General features: G+C 35.6%; 3 protein-coding genes across 3 annotated transcripts; all 3 read right to left on the reverse strand.

Annotated features, from left to right (window-relative positions):
- Positions 1–2,303: 2,303 nt before the first annotated feature.
- LOC132902303 (protein CWC15 homolog A-like) lies at positions 2,304–5,109 on the reverse strand. The gene is made up of 3 exons (XM_060946824.1): positions 4,215–5,109; positions 3,479–3,758; positions 2,304–3,029 (listed from the first exon to the last, which is right to left on the reverse strand). Exons 1-3 carry the CDS (start codon positions 4,343–4,345, stop codon positions 2,787–2,789), a joined length of 654 nt encoding a protein of 217 aa, XP_060802807.1. The 5' UTR covers positions 4,346–5,109; the 3' UTR covers positions 2,304–2,786.
- Positions 5,110–6,076: 967 nt separating this feature from the next.
- On the reverse strand, positions 6,077–8,930 carry LOC132902344 (protein CWC15 homolog A-like). The gene is made up of 3 exons (XM_060946994.1): positions 7,896–8,930; positions 7,160–7,439; positions 6,077–6,710 (listed from the first exon to the last, which is right to left on the reverse strand). Exons 1-3 carry the CDS (start codon positions 8,024–8,026, stop codon positions 6,468–6,470), a joined length of 654 nt encoding a protein of 217 aa, XP_060802977.1. The 5' UTR covers positions 8,027–8,930; the 3' UTR covers positions 6,077–6,467.
- Positions 8,931–9,757: 827 nt separating this feature from the next.
- LOC132902352 (protein CWC15 homolog A-like) lies at positions 9,758–12,275 on the reverse strand. The gene is made up of 3 exons (XM_060947044.1): positions 11,578–12,275; positions 10,842–11,121; positions 9,758–10,392 (listed from the first exon to the last, which is right to left on the reverse strand). Exons 1-3 carry the CDS (start codon positions 11,706–11,708, stop codon positions 10,150–10,152), a joined length of 654 nt encoding a protein of 217 aa, XP_060803027.1. The 5' UTR covers positions 11,709–12,275; the 3' UTR covers positions 9,758–10,149.
- Between the last annotated feature and the right edge of the window lie 1,076 nt (positions 12,276–13,351).

Genomic DNA, 13,351 nt, shown 5'->3' on the forward strand with positions numbered 1-13,351 from the left:
TTGCTAAAACGCTATATAAATATACTTTCGAAAAGACTGGAAGGCCATGCCTTCCTCCATGACTTAATAATTTATAAATACATACATATACCTATACCTAAGCGTATAAGTTGCGTTCAGTAAGTTGCAGTAAGTGTTGCCTCTTTTTCAACAAGTTCCCGTCATCAGATCTTGTGACAAATATGAAAACACCTTAGTAGGGTGTAGATGTAGTTTAAAAATAAATAATAGTTTAAAAAAAACTAAAAAACTACGCTTTTATTGCTAATCAAACTAAAAAATAGAAAATAAAAATTAATGACAAAGGAATTCAGTAGTAGCAAGTCGAACAATCAGTTATAGTCAGTTGTAGTAGTAATTACCTCGGATTAAAATTATAACAAATTTAAATTTATAAACAAAACAATTTAAATCAGAGTAAAAAGCGTGGGGTGCCTGATGGAGTAAATATTAAAATCATTCTATAAGCATATATTTATGACAAGAGAGTTATGAAAATGAAGTAAAATGCACCCCACGCTTTTTACTCTGATTTAAATTGTTTTGTTTATAAATTTAAATTTGTTATAATTTTAATCCGAGGTAATTACTACTACAACTGACTATAACTGATTGTTCGACTTGCTACTACTGAATTCCTTTGTCATTAATTTTTATTTTCTATTTTTTAGTTTGATTAGCAATAAAAGCGTAGTTTTTTAGTTTTTTTTAAACTATTATTTATTTTCTATTTTTTAGTTCGATTTGCAATAAAACGGGTTGTTTTCTAGTTTTTTTATACAATTATTTTTTGGAAGTTAACACTTCTGGTATAACTATCTTACTAGAAAAGACTTTTGCAACCATGCGCCCATCGCCGGAGGTTTTCACAACTAACTTTCTTAAAGTTATATGTGGCCTGATTGGATTAAATCTCATAATATTCTCATCATCATGATTCTTTTTAAGGCGATGGGCTTGCAACCTGTCACTATTTGAATCTCAATTCTATCTTAAAGCCAAATAGCTGAACGTGGCCTATCAGTCTTTACAAGACTGTTGGCTCTGTCTACCCCGCAAGGGATATAGACGTGATTATATGTATGTATGATGATTGTTAAACCCAGTTGAAAAGAATTTTATAGTGATAAATCACTGTTAATAATATTTTTGACTATCCAGCAAACGTAATAATTTTCGATTGTGGCCTTGCCAGGAATCAAACCACAAGATTAAGAGGCAGATTGATACAGGAACAAAAATATTTCAAACATACCTCCACTGCCTTTACAACCAGGAACGCAACAAAGTTTATCTGAAGACATCGTGGCACTTTTGTTGTTAAATCTGTCTTTCACAAAAACAAACACAAACTTGGGACTCCTATCTCAAATAATAAGGTACTTTTTACAGGAGTCCTATCTCAAAATATCTGCACAACACAGTAAACACAGTCAGAGTCCAATCTCAGATGATAAAATCACACGAATATCCGGAAGAACAAAGCTCGACTCAACGGAAGATTCCAAACTCCAAATAACGACAAGTTATCACCACAAAACAAAGTGCAAATAGGTAAATACACAGGCACCGGTAAAAAACAACAGAAAGAAAGTTTACAGGTGTTCGAATCGAATTCAATCAAAACTTACTGCAAAACTTATTTGACATAAAAAACTGTCACTCATTTTCCAAACGAGTATTACAGTGTTGCTATTATAAATAGGCAAAAGATACCTAATGTTAATTCAAGAATTGCATTAATATGTTAAATACGTATTAAATATCGCAAAGTTCTGTAGGTAGTAACTTTATTCTTGTATTTTTGTAAATTTAGTTGTTCAATTTTCATTTATTACTTTTGTTTTATTACTTATATATTTTTTATTGTTTTAAAATATTCTACTAATTCTACTATGGTTTCTAATGGTAATTCTAAATGGAGCAATGCGATGAAATAAAGAAGCCTCAGGTTAATAGTAACATTATATGGAAATATATTACATCTCTTTTTGACTCATTATACGTCAGAACTTCTTGGTTTCTTGTATGGAGATTACTGGCACTGGTGCTATCTCTGTCTCTCTTACTCTCATACGAAGGATCTAAAAATGAATTTATTAATCCTGGCAGTTTTAATAAGGATAATGAGAAACTCTTATCAAAATATTGCATTGTCATCGGTCCTTGATACGTGTGCAAAGTTCCAAGTTGATCAGACGTTTAGAAATCAGTGAAAATTAAGCTCAAAGATTCCGTTACATACATACATACATACATACATACATACATACATACATACAACCCAAGCTAATATAAAAGCGTAGTAAAAATAAAACCATACAAGTAGGTTCATAAAAAAAATTTATACAAATAATTACATAAACGATAATTAATACTATTATTATTTTAAACAAAATTCTGCACGGGGCTTCGCTCCCTTCTAATCTAAGATGTTATAAAACAAAGGGGTAATATGAAGACATAATTACATATATAAAAATAAAAAAATACAAAGCGTTCATTAAAATTGATATTTATACATAACACCTAACCTAATGAGACATCGGCCTTAGGGCCCTTTAATACATAGCCATACATAGGCATTGTATAGAATGCTTGTTTAATACTGATTTCGTACAGTTTTTGTTGGCTCACTATAACAAATCATGGAAAAATATTATACTGTGCTGATAAGAAAACAACATTTTTTTTTTTGTTTTAAAATGTAACAAATAGATTATCGTCTGCTAAAAGTAGCAGACTAATCACAGATTAAGAGCTCAAAAAAATCAATAACACTATCATTATTTAACATATTTTTCCATGGTTTTTTTATGAAATTCTGACCTAAGTGAGTCATTGATAAATGTGTTGCCTTTCTTTTGTGGCTCAGAACGAGCACAGTTTTTGAAAACGACATCACCATCCCATCTTCTTTTCACCTTCATATAATTTTTTTGTTCTGCTCCCGAGTAATTCAACAGAGGATTCCCAGAAAAAACGTTTTCCATTCGTATTCTCTCCTCTTCTCGTTTCTTTTCAGCTTCCTAAAACAAAAATTACATTATTTGTGACATGTCACGTCTTTATCCCTTGCAGTAGCTTGGGTAGAAAATACAGTCTGCACTGTTGCCTGTACTATTAATAAAAAAACTCCTCAAGGCTATGTTTGGCTGCTTAGCTTGACGATTGAAATTAACAGCAGGTATGTATGATTGTGTGATGATTAGATATAAAAGACATTCCAAAAAACTGGAAAGGTATAAAACATATGTATGTACTTGGTATTGAGGTATTATTTTAAAAATTGGATTTTTAGAGTTTTCTAGTTGAAAATAGGCATCATTTGCAGGTATCAAATGAAATAAAATAAAAATTAAACCCTGCCTACTCTCCAGAGAGGTGAGGACGTAACAAAATTTCATTTAACAATGATGGTACTAACAACGAACTGTTCTCGCAAAAAATGTAAATAATCAAACTAAAAATTACATACCTTCTTTGCCTGTTCTGTTGCTCGCTCTTTTTTTATTTTGTTCAATTCCTCTAATAATGCCGCAGTGTCATCATCGGAATCATCCGATTCTGAAGTATCTCCTTCAAGGGGATCATCCGCATCCAAAATTGCAGCGGGTACTTGATCCACTTTGGCTCTCTTTGCGGATGGTTCATTTAGCCTTCTTGTGCTCGGGCCTTTAATTTCTTTTTCTCTATCGTCTAGTTCTTTGCGAAAATCCCTTGATCGTAACTCTTCAGTGGTGCCTTGTCCTCGGTGTCTAAAAAGTAAGAATAACATCATTTGTTAAAATTTAAATCAACTTCCTTTAGAACATTCAACACGCAGTTAAGATATTCGGACCAGTTGCTGCATAAATCTTCTTCCTCCTGGCATTAGAACCGGTTGCATCCTCAACACTCTGGAGAGGAGCCCGGGGTATGCCTTTGACCATGGATCCTGGATTGGGTGAGTCAGGATTTCACACGAAACGACTCCCATCTGACCTCCGCAACCTTTGCACGTAAACCTAACCCATGTTGGATCGGTCGATGTTTTCCCTCGCCGTAAGAGCAGTTCGGTTAGTATTCAAACTAGTGTAAATTAAAATCTAAAATAGTCATTGGTCTCAATTGGCCTTCCGTCCTGGTTGACCTGCTTTCATCCATACTTACAACATGACCAAACCATCCAAGCAATCCTTTTGAACTTTAAAGTGTCCAGATAAATCACTCACCTGTATTTTAATTTCGTATGTCCAGGCAGATCTCTACTGGAGTACTGTCGAGATATAGCGCTCAAATCCTTTTCGCCGCGTCCTTGTCCACCTCTAGCCGGATCAAAAGTGGGCCTTGCTGCCGTGGTCATTTTCAATAATTGAGCTTTATTCAATTGTAGATACCTAATAATATATAATTATTTTTCCTTCAATATTCGTATGAGATTAGGTGTCTATGTAAGTACCTACTTATTATTCAGAATAGGTCTCAAATTATTAAACAAGCTCTAACAACGATACCGCCACGCGGCCACGGACACGTACACCAGCAAATACCACGCACGATAAATTATTTGCAATTCGCTGCACCCTTGTTTGTTTTGTGTTGCAGTTTGCTTGCACTCTGCACCACGCAACGCACGACACGTCACAACGAAGCGAAGCGATAGGTACCTACGTGTGTATCTCTGTACTGTACACGTAACCTAGGTACTTACCGAACACTGACATTGACACTGACACTGACAGCCGACTTTGATTGAATGTGGATTGAATGCTGTCAACTCTCACCGACGAGAAGGCGCTAGATCGTATCAAAAAAGCGCTAGATTGCAAATATTTACTATTTCGTGTGTATATATTATGTAGGTACTGCAGTATTGTTATTTCCGAAAGGATGAATCGATGTTGTTCTTTTGACATTCTCAGTACCTATAGTATCATATCAAATAACAGGGCTTCATAGTAACTATATACCTACACTATACTATAATACACATCATGACTAAATTGTGACTAAAGAATAGGACCACTCCATCTCTTTCCTATGGATGTCGTAAAAGGCGACTAAGGGATAGGCTTACAAACTTGGGATTCTATTTTAAGGCGATGGGCTAGCAACCTGTCGCTATTTTTGAATCTCAATTCTATCATTAAGCCAAATAGCTGAGCGTGGCCTATCAGTATTTTCAAGACAATTGGCTCTGTCTACCCCACAAGGGATATAGACGTGACCATATGTATGTATGTACTAAATTGTGTCGTGCCTGTTCACAATGCAATATCGCACGGCAAAACACAACGGTCGGTGCGGTGTAGGTAGGTGGTACCTATGTTTGTTTGCGACGCGAACTCCTATGAACGTTGAACGGAGATCTAAACGTCTAATCACTACTATATTGATATTATAAAGGAAAGTCTCCATGTGTTAAATGTTCATACCAAATTTCAAGTAAATCGGTCCAGTGGATTATGCGTGTTGCGTCTCCAGACAGACAGACAGAAAACTTTATTCCACTGAGAATATAAAAAGAAAAATATCCAATGTACAATGTACAATTTTTTTGTTCTTCAGATTGAATATAATACATATGTATATTATGTACCTACTCCTACCTATATCACGTTTTCATCTCTTAAGGTGTAGACGCAGCCAACGGTCATAATAGAGCCATCTCTTCAATGTGTCGTAAGGCGATTTTTATTAAGTATAATTTTTTTTGTACATTGTTAATGTAGTAGAGTAGATTTTGCTTTTCGAAATCCTATTGGATTGTCATCAAGAATTTTAATTTTTTGCTAAAACGCTATATAAATATACTTTCGAAAAGACTGGAAGGCCATGCCTTCCTCCATGACTTAATAATTTATAAATACATACATATACCTATACCTAAGCGTATAAGTTGCGTTCAGTAAGTTGCAGTAAGTGTTGCCTCTTTTTCAACAAGTTCCCGTCATCAGATCTTGTGACAAATATGAAAACACCTTAGTAGGGTGTAGATGTAGTTTAAAAATAAAACCATACAAGTAGGTTCATAAAAAAAATTTATACAAATAATTACATAAACGATAATTAATACTATTATTATATTAAACAAAATTCTGCACGGGGCTTCGCTCCCTTCTAATCTAAGATGTTATAAAACAAAGGGGTAATATGAAGACATAATTACATATATAAAAATAAAAAAATACAAAGCGTTCATTAAAATTGATATTTATACATAACACCTAACCTAATGAGACATCGGCCTTAGGGCCCTTTAATACATAGCCATACATAGGCATTGTATAGAATGCTTGTTTAATACTGATTTCGTACAGTTTTTGTTGGCTCACTATAACAAATCATGGAAAAATATTATACTGTGCTGATAAGAAAACAACATTTTTTTTTTTTGTTTTAAAATGTAACAAATAGATTATCGTCTGCTAAAAGTAGCAGACTAATCACAGATTAAGAGCTCAAAAAAATCAATAACACTATCATTATTTAACATATTTTTCCATGTTTTTTTTATGAAATTCTGACCTAAGTGAGTCATTGATAAATGTGTTGCCTTTCTTTTGTGGCTCAGAACGAGCACAGTTTTTGAAAACGACATCACCATCCCATCTTCTTTTCACCTTCATATAATTTTTTTGTTCTGCTCCCGAGTAATTCAACAGAGGATTCCCAGAAAAAACGTTTTCCATTCGTATTCTCTCCTCTTCTCGTTTCTTTTCAGCTTCCTAAAACAAAAATTACATTATTTGTGACATGTCACGTCTTTATCCCTTGCAGTAGCTTGGGTAGAAAATACAGTCTGCACTGTTGCCTGTACTATTAATAAAAAAACTCCTCAAGGCTATGTTTGGCTGCTTAGCTTGACGATTGAAATTAACAGCAGGTATGTATGATTGTGTGATGATTAGATATAAAAGACATTCCAAAAAACTGGAAAGGTATAAAACATATGTATGTACTTGGTATTGAGGTATTATTTTAAAAATTGGATTTTTAGAGTTTTCTAGTTGAAAATAGGCATCATTTGCAGGTATCAAATGAAATAAAATAAAAATTAAACCCTGCCTACTCTCCAGAGAGGTGAGGACGTAACAAAATTTCATTTAACAATGATGGTACTAACAACGAACTGTTCTCGCAAAAAATGTAAATAATCAAACTAAAAATTACATACCTTCTTTGCCTGTTCTGTTGCTCGCTCTTTTTTTATTTTGTTCAATTCCTCTAATAATGCCGCAGTGTCATCATCGGAATCATCAGATTCTGAAGTATCTCCTTCAAGGGGATCATCCGCATCCAAAATTGCAGCGGGTACTTGATCCACTTTGGCTCTCTTTGCGGATGGTTCATTTAGCCTTCTTGTGCTCGGGCCTTTAATTTCTTTTTCTCTATCGTCTAGTTCTTTGCGAAAATCCCTTGATCGTAACTCTTCAGTGGTGCCTTGTCCTCGGTGTCTAAAAAGTAAGAATAACATCATTTGTTAAAATTTAAATCAACTTCCTTTAGAACATTCAACACGCAGTTAAGATATTCGGACCAGTTGCTGCATAAATCTTCTTCCTCCTGGCATTAGAACCGGTTGCATCCTCAACACTCTGGAGAGGAGCCCGGGGTATGCCTTTGACCATGGATCCTGGATTGGGTGAGTCAGGATTTCACACGAAACGACTCCCATCTGACCTCCGCAACCTTTGCACGTAAACCTAACCCATGTTGGATCGGTCGATGTTTTCCCTCGCCGTAAGAGCAGTTCGGTTAGTATTCAAACTAGTGTAAATTAAAATCTAAAATAGTCATTGGTCTCAATTGGCCTTCCGTCCTGGTTGACCTGCTTTCATCCATACTTACAACATGACCAAACCATCCAAGCAATCCTTTTGAACTTTAAAGTGTCCAGATAAATCACTCACCTGTATTTTAATTTCGTATGTCCAGGCAGATCTCTACTGGAGTACTGTCGAGATATAGCGCTCAAATCCTTTTCGCCGCGTCCTTGTCCACCTCTAGCCGGATCAAAAGTGGGCCTTGCTGCCGTGGTCATTTTCAATAATTGAGCTTTATTCAATTGTAGATACCTAATAATATATAATTATTTTTCCTTCAATATTCGTATGAGATTAGGTGTCTATGTAAGTACCTACTTATTATTCAGAATAGGTCTCAAATTATTAAACAAGCTCTAACAACGATACCGCCACGCGGCCACGGACACGTACACCAGCAAATACCACGCACGATAAATTATTTGCAATTCGCTGCACCCTTGTTTGTTTTGTGTTGCAGTTTGCTTGCACTCTGCACCACGCAACGCACGACACGTCACAACGAAGCGAAGCGATAGGTACCTACGTGTGTATCTCTGTACTGTACACGTAACCTAGGTACTTACCGAACACTGACATTGACACTGACACTGACAGCCGACTTTGATTGAATGTGGATTGAATGCTGTCAACTCTCACCGACGAGAAGGCGCTAGATCGTATCAAAAAAGCGCTAGATTGCAAATATTTACTATTTCGTGTGTATATATTATGTAGGTACTGCAGTATTGTTATTTCCGAAAGGATGAATCGATGTTGTTCTTTTGACATTCTCAGTACCTATAGTATCATATCAAATAACAGGGCTTCATAGTAACTATATACCTACACTATACTATAATACACATCATGACTAAATTGTGACTAAAGAATAGGACCACTCCATCTCTTTCCTATGGATGTCGTAAAAGGCGACTAAGGGATAGGCTTACAAACTTGGGATTCTATTTTAAGGCGATGGGCTAGCAACCTGTCGCTATTTTTGAATCTCAATTCTATCATTAAGCCAAATAGCTGAGCGTGGCCTATCAGTATTTTCAAGACAATTGGCTCTGTCTACCCCACAAGGGATATAGACGTGACCATATGTATGTATGTACTAAATTGTGTCGTGCCTGTTCACAATGCAATATCGCACGGCAAAACACAACGGTCGGTGCGGTGTAGGTAGGTGGTACCTATGTTTGTTTGCGACGCGAACTCCTATGAACGTTGAACGGAGATCTAAACGTCTAATCACTACTATATTGATATTATAAAGGAAAGTCTCCATGTGTTAAATGTTCATACCAAATTTCAAGTAAATCGGTCCAGTGGATTATGCGTGTTGCGTCTCCAGACAGACAGACAGAAAACTTTATTCCACTGAGAATATAAAAAGAAAAATATCCAATGTACAATGTACAATTTTTTTGTTCTTCAGATTGAATATAATACATATGTATATTATGTACCTACTCCTACCTATATCACGTTTTCATCTCTTAAGGTGTAGACGCAGCCAACGGTCATAATAGAGCCATCTCTTCAATGTGTCGTAAGGCGATTTTTATTAAGTATAATTTTTTTTGTACATTGTTAATGTAGTAGAGTAGATTTTGCTTTTCGAAATCCTATTGGATTGTCATCAAGAATTTTAATTTTTTGCTAAAACGCTATATAAATATACTTTCGAAAAGACTGGAAGGCCATGCCTTCCTCCATGACTTAATAATTTATAAATACATACATATACCTATACCTAAGCGTATAAGTTGCGTTCAGTAAGTTGCAGTAAGTGTTGCCTCTTTTTCAACAAGTTCCCGTCATCAGATCTTGTGACAAATATGAAAACACCTTAGTAGGGTGTAGATGTAGTTTAAAAATAAAACCATACAAGTAGGTTCATAAAAAAAATTTATACAAATAATTACATAAACGATAATTAATACTATTATTATATTAAACAAAATTCTGCACGGGGCTTCGCTCCCTTCTAATCTAAGATGTTATAAAACAAAGGGGTAATATGAAGACATAATTACATATATAAAAATAAAAAAATACAAAGCGTTCATTAAAATTGATATTTATACATAACACCTAACCTAATGAGACATCGGCCTTAGGGCCCTTTAATACATAGCCATACATAGGCATTGTATAGAATGCTTGTTTAATACTGATTTCGTACAGTTTTTGTTGGCTCACTATAACAAATCATGGAAAAATATTATACTGTGCTGATAAGAAAACAACATTTTTTTTTTTTTGTTTTAAAATGTAACAAATAGATTATCGTCTGCTAAAAGTAGCAGACTAATCACAGATTAAGAGCTCAAAAAAATCAATAACACTATCATTATTTAACATATTTTTCCATGGTTTTTTTATGAAATTCTGACCTAAGTGAGTCATTGATAAATGTGTTGCCTTTCTTTTGTGGCTCAGAACGAGCACAGTTTTTGAAAACGACATCACCATCCCATCTTCTTTTCACCTTCATATAATTTTTTTGTTCTGCTCCCGAGTAATTCAACAGAGGATTCCCAGAAAAAACGTTTTCCATTCGTATTCTCTCCTCTTCTCGTTTCTTTTCAGCTTCCTAAAACAAAAATTACATTATTTGTGACATGTCACGTCTTTATCCCTTGCAGTAGCTTGGGTAGAAAATACAGTCTGCACTGTTGCCTGTACTATTAATAAAAAAACTCCTCAAGGCTATGTTTGGCTGCTTAGCTTGACGATTGAAATTAACAGCAGGTATGTATGATTGTGTGATGATTAGATATAAAAGACATTCCAAAAAACTGGAAAGGTATAAAACATATGTATGTACTTGGTATTGAGGTATTATTTTAAAAATTGGATTTTTAGAGTTTTCTAGTTGAAAATAGGCATCATTTGCAGGTATCAAATGAAATAAAATAAAAATTAAACCCTGCCTACTCTCCAGAGAGGTGAGGACGTAACAAAATTTCATTTAACAATGATGGTACTAACAACGAACTGTTCTCGCAAAAAATGTAAATAATCAAACTAAAAATTACATACCTTCTTTGCCTGTTCTGTTGCTCGCTCTTTTTTTATTTTGTTCAATTCCTCTAATAATGCCGCAGTGTCATCATCGGAATCATCCGATTCTGAAGTATCTCCTTCAAGGGGATCATCCGCATCCAAAATTGCAGCGGGTACTTGATCCACTTTGGCTCTCTTTGCGGATGGTTCATTTAGCCTTCTTGTGCTCGGGCCTTTAATTTCTTTTTCTCTATCGTCTAGTTCTTTGCGAAAATCCCTTGATCGTAACTCTTCAGTGGTGCCTTGTCCTCGGTGTCTAAAAAGTAAGAATAACATCATTTGTTAAAATTTAAATCAACTTCCTTTAGAACATTCAACACGCAGTTAAGATATTCGGACCAGTTGCTGCATAAATCTTCTTCCTCCTGGCATTAGAACCGGTTGCATCCTCAACACTCTGGAGAGGAGCCCGGGGTATGCCTTTGACCATGGATCCTGGATTGGGTGAGTCAGGATTTCACACGAAACGACTCCCATCTGACCTCCGCAACCTTTGCACGTAAACCTAACCCATGTTGGATCGGTCGATGTTTTCCCTCGCCGTAAGAGCAGTTCGGTTAGTATTCAAACTAGTGTAAATTAAAATCTAAAATAGTCATTGGTCTCAATTGGCCTTCCGTCCTGGTTGACCTGCTTTCATCCATACTTACAACATGACCAAACCATCCAAGCAATCCTTTTGAACTTTAAAGTGTCCAGATAAATCACTCACCTGTATTTTAATTTCGTATGTCCAGGCAGATCTCTACTGGAGTACTGTCGAGATATAGCGCTCAAATCCTTTTCGCCGCGTCCTTGTCCACCTCTAGCCGGATCAAAAGTGGGCCTTGCTGCCGTGGTCATTTTCAATAATTGAGCTTTATTCAATTGTAGATACCTAATAATATATAATTATTTTTCCTTCAATATTCGTATGAGATTAGGTGTCTATGTAAGTACCTACTTATTATTCAGAATAGGTCTCAAATTATTAAACAAGCTCTAACAACGATACCGCCACGCGGCCACGGACACGTACACCAGCAAATACCACGCACGATAAATTATTTGCAATTCGCTGCACCCTTGTTTGTTTTGTGTTGCAGTTTGCTTGCACTCTGCACCACGCAACGCACGACACGTCACAACGAAGCGAAGCGATAGGTACCTACGTGTGTATCTCTGTACTGTACACGTAACCTAGGTACTTACCGAACACTGACATTGACACTGACACTGACAGCCGACTTTGATTGAATGTGGATTGAATGCTGTCAACTCTCACCGACGAGAAGGCGCTAGATCGTATCAAAAAAGCGCTAGATTGCAAATATTTACTATTTCGTGTGTATATATTATGTAGGTACTGCAGTATTGTTATTTCCGAAAGGATGAATCGATGTTGTTCTTTTGACATTCTCAGTACCTATAGTATCATATCAAATAACAGGGCTTCATAGTAACTATATACCTACACTATACTATAATACACATCATGACTAAATTGTGACAAAAGAATAGGACCACTCCATCTCTTTCCTATGGATGTCGTAAAAGGCGACTAAGGGATAGGCTTACAAACTTGGGATTCTATTTTAAGGCGATGGGCTAGCAACCTGTCGCTATTTTTGAATCTCAATTCTATCATTAAGCCAAATAGCTGAGCGTGGCCTATCAGTATTTTCAAGACAATTGGCTCTGTCTACCCCACAAGGGATATAGACGTGACCATATGTATGTATGTACTAAATTGTGTCGTGCCTGTTCACAATGCAATATCGCACGGCAAAACACAACGGTCGGTGCGGTGTAGGTAGGTGGTACCTATGTTTGTTTGCGACGCGAACTCCTATGAACGTTGAACGGAGATCTAAACGTCTAATCACTACTATATTGATATTATAAAGGAAAGTCTCCATGTGTTAAATGTTCATACCAAATTTCAAGTAAATCGGTCCAGTGGATTATGCGTGTTGCGTCTCCAGACAGACAGACAGAAAACTTTATTCCACTGAGAATATAAAAAGAAAAATATCCAATGTACAATGTACAATTTTTTTGTTCTTCAGATTGAATATAATACATATGTATATTATGTACCTACTCCTACCTATATCACGTTTTCATCTCTTAAGGTGTAGACGCAGCCAACGGTCATAATAGAGCCATCTCTTCAATGTGTCGTAAGGCGATTTTTATTAAGTATAATTTTTTTTGTACATTGTTAATGTAGTAGAGTAGATTTTGCTTTTCGAAATCCTATTGGATTGTCATCAAGAATTTTAATTTTTTGCTAAAACGCTATATAAATATACTTTCGAAAAGACTGGAAGGCCATGCCTTCCTCCATGACTTAATAATTTATAAATACATACATATACCTATACCTAAGCGTATAAGTTGCGTTCAGTAAGTTGCAGTAAGTGTTGCCTCTTTTTCAACAAGTTCCCGTCATCAGATCTTGTGACAAATATGAAAACACCTTAGTAGGGTGTAGATGTAGTTTA

Source organism: Amyelois transitella, chromosome 2 (genome assembly GCF_032362555.1).
Source record: "Amyelois transitella isolate CPQ chromosome 2, ilAmyTran1.1, whole genome shotgun sequence".
NCBI lineage: Eukaryota > Metazoa > Arthropoda > Insecta > Lepidoptera > Pyralidae > Amyelois > Amyelois transitella.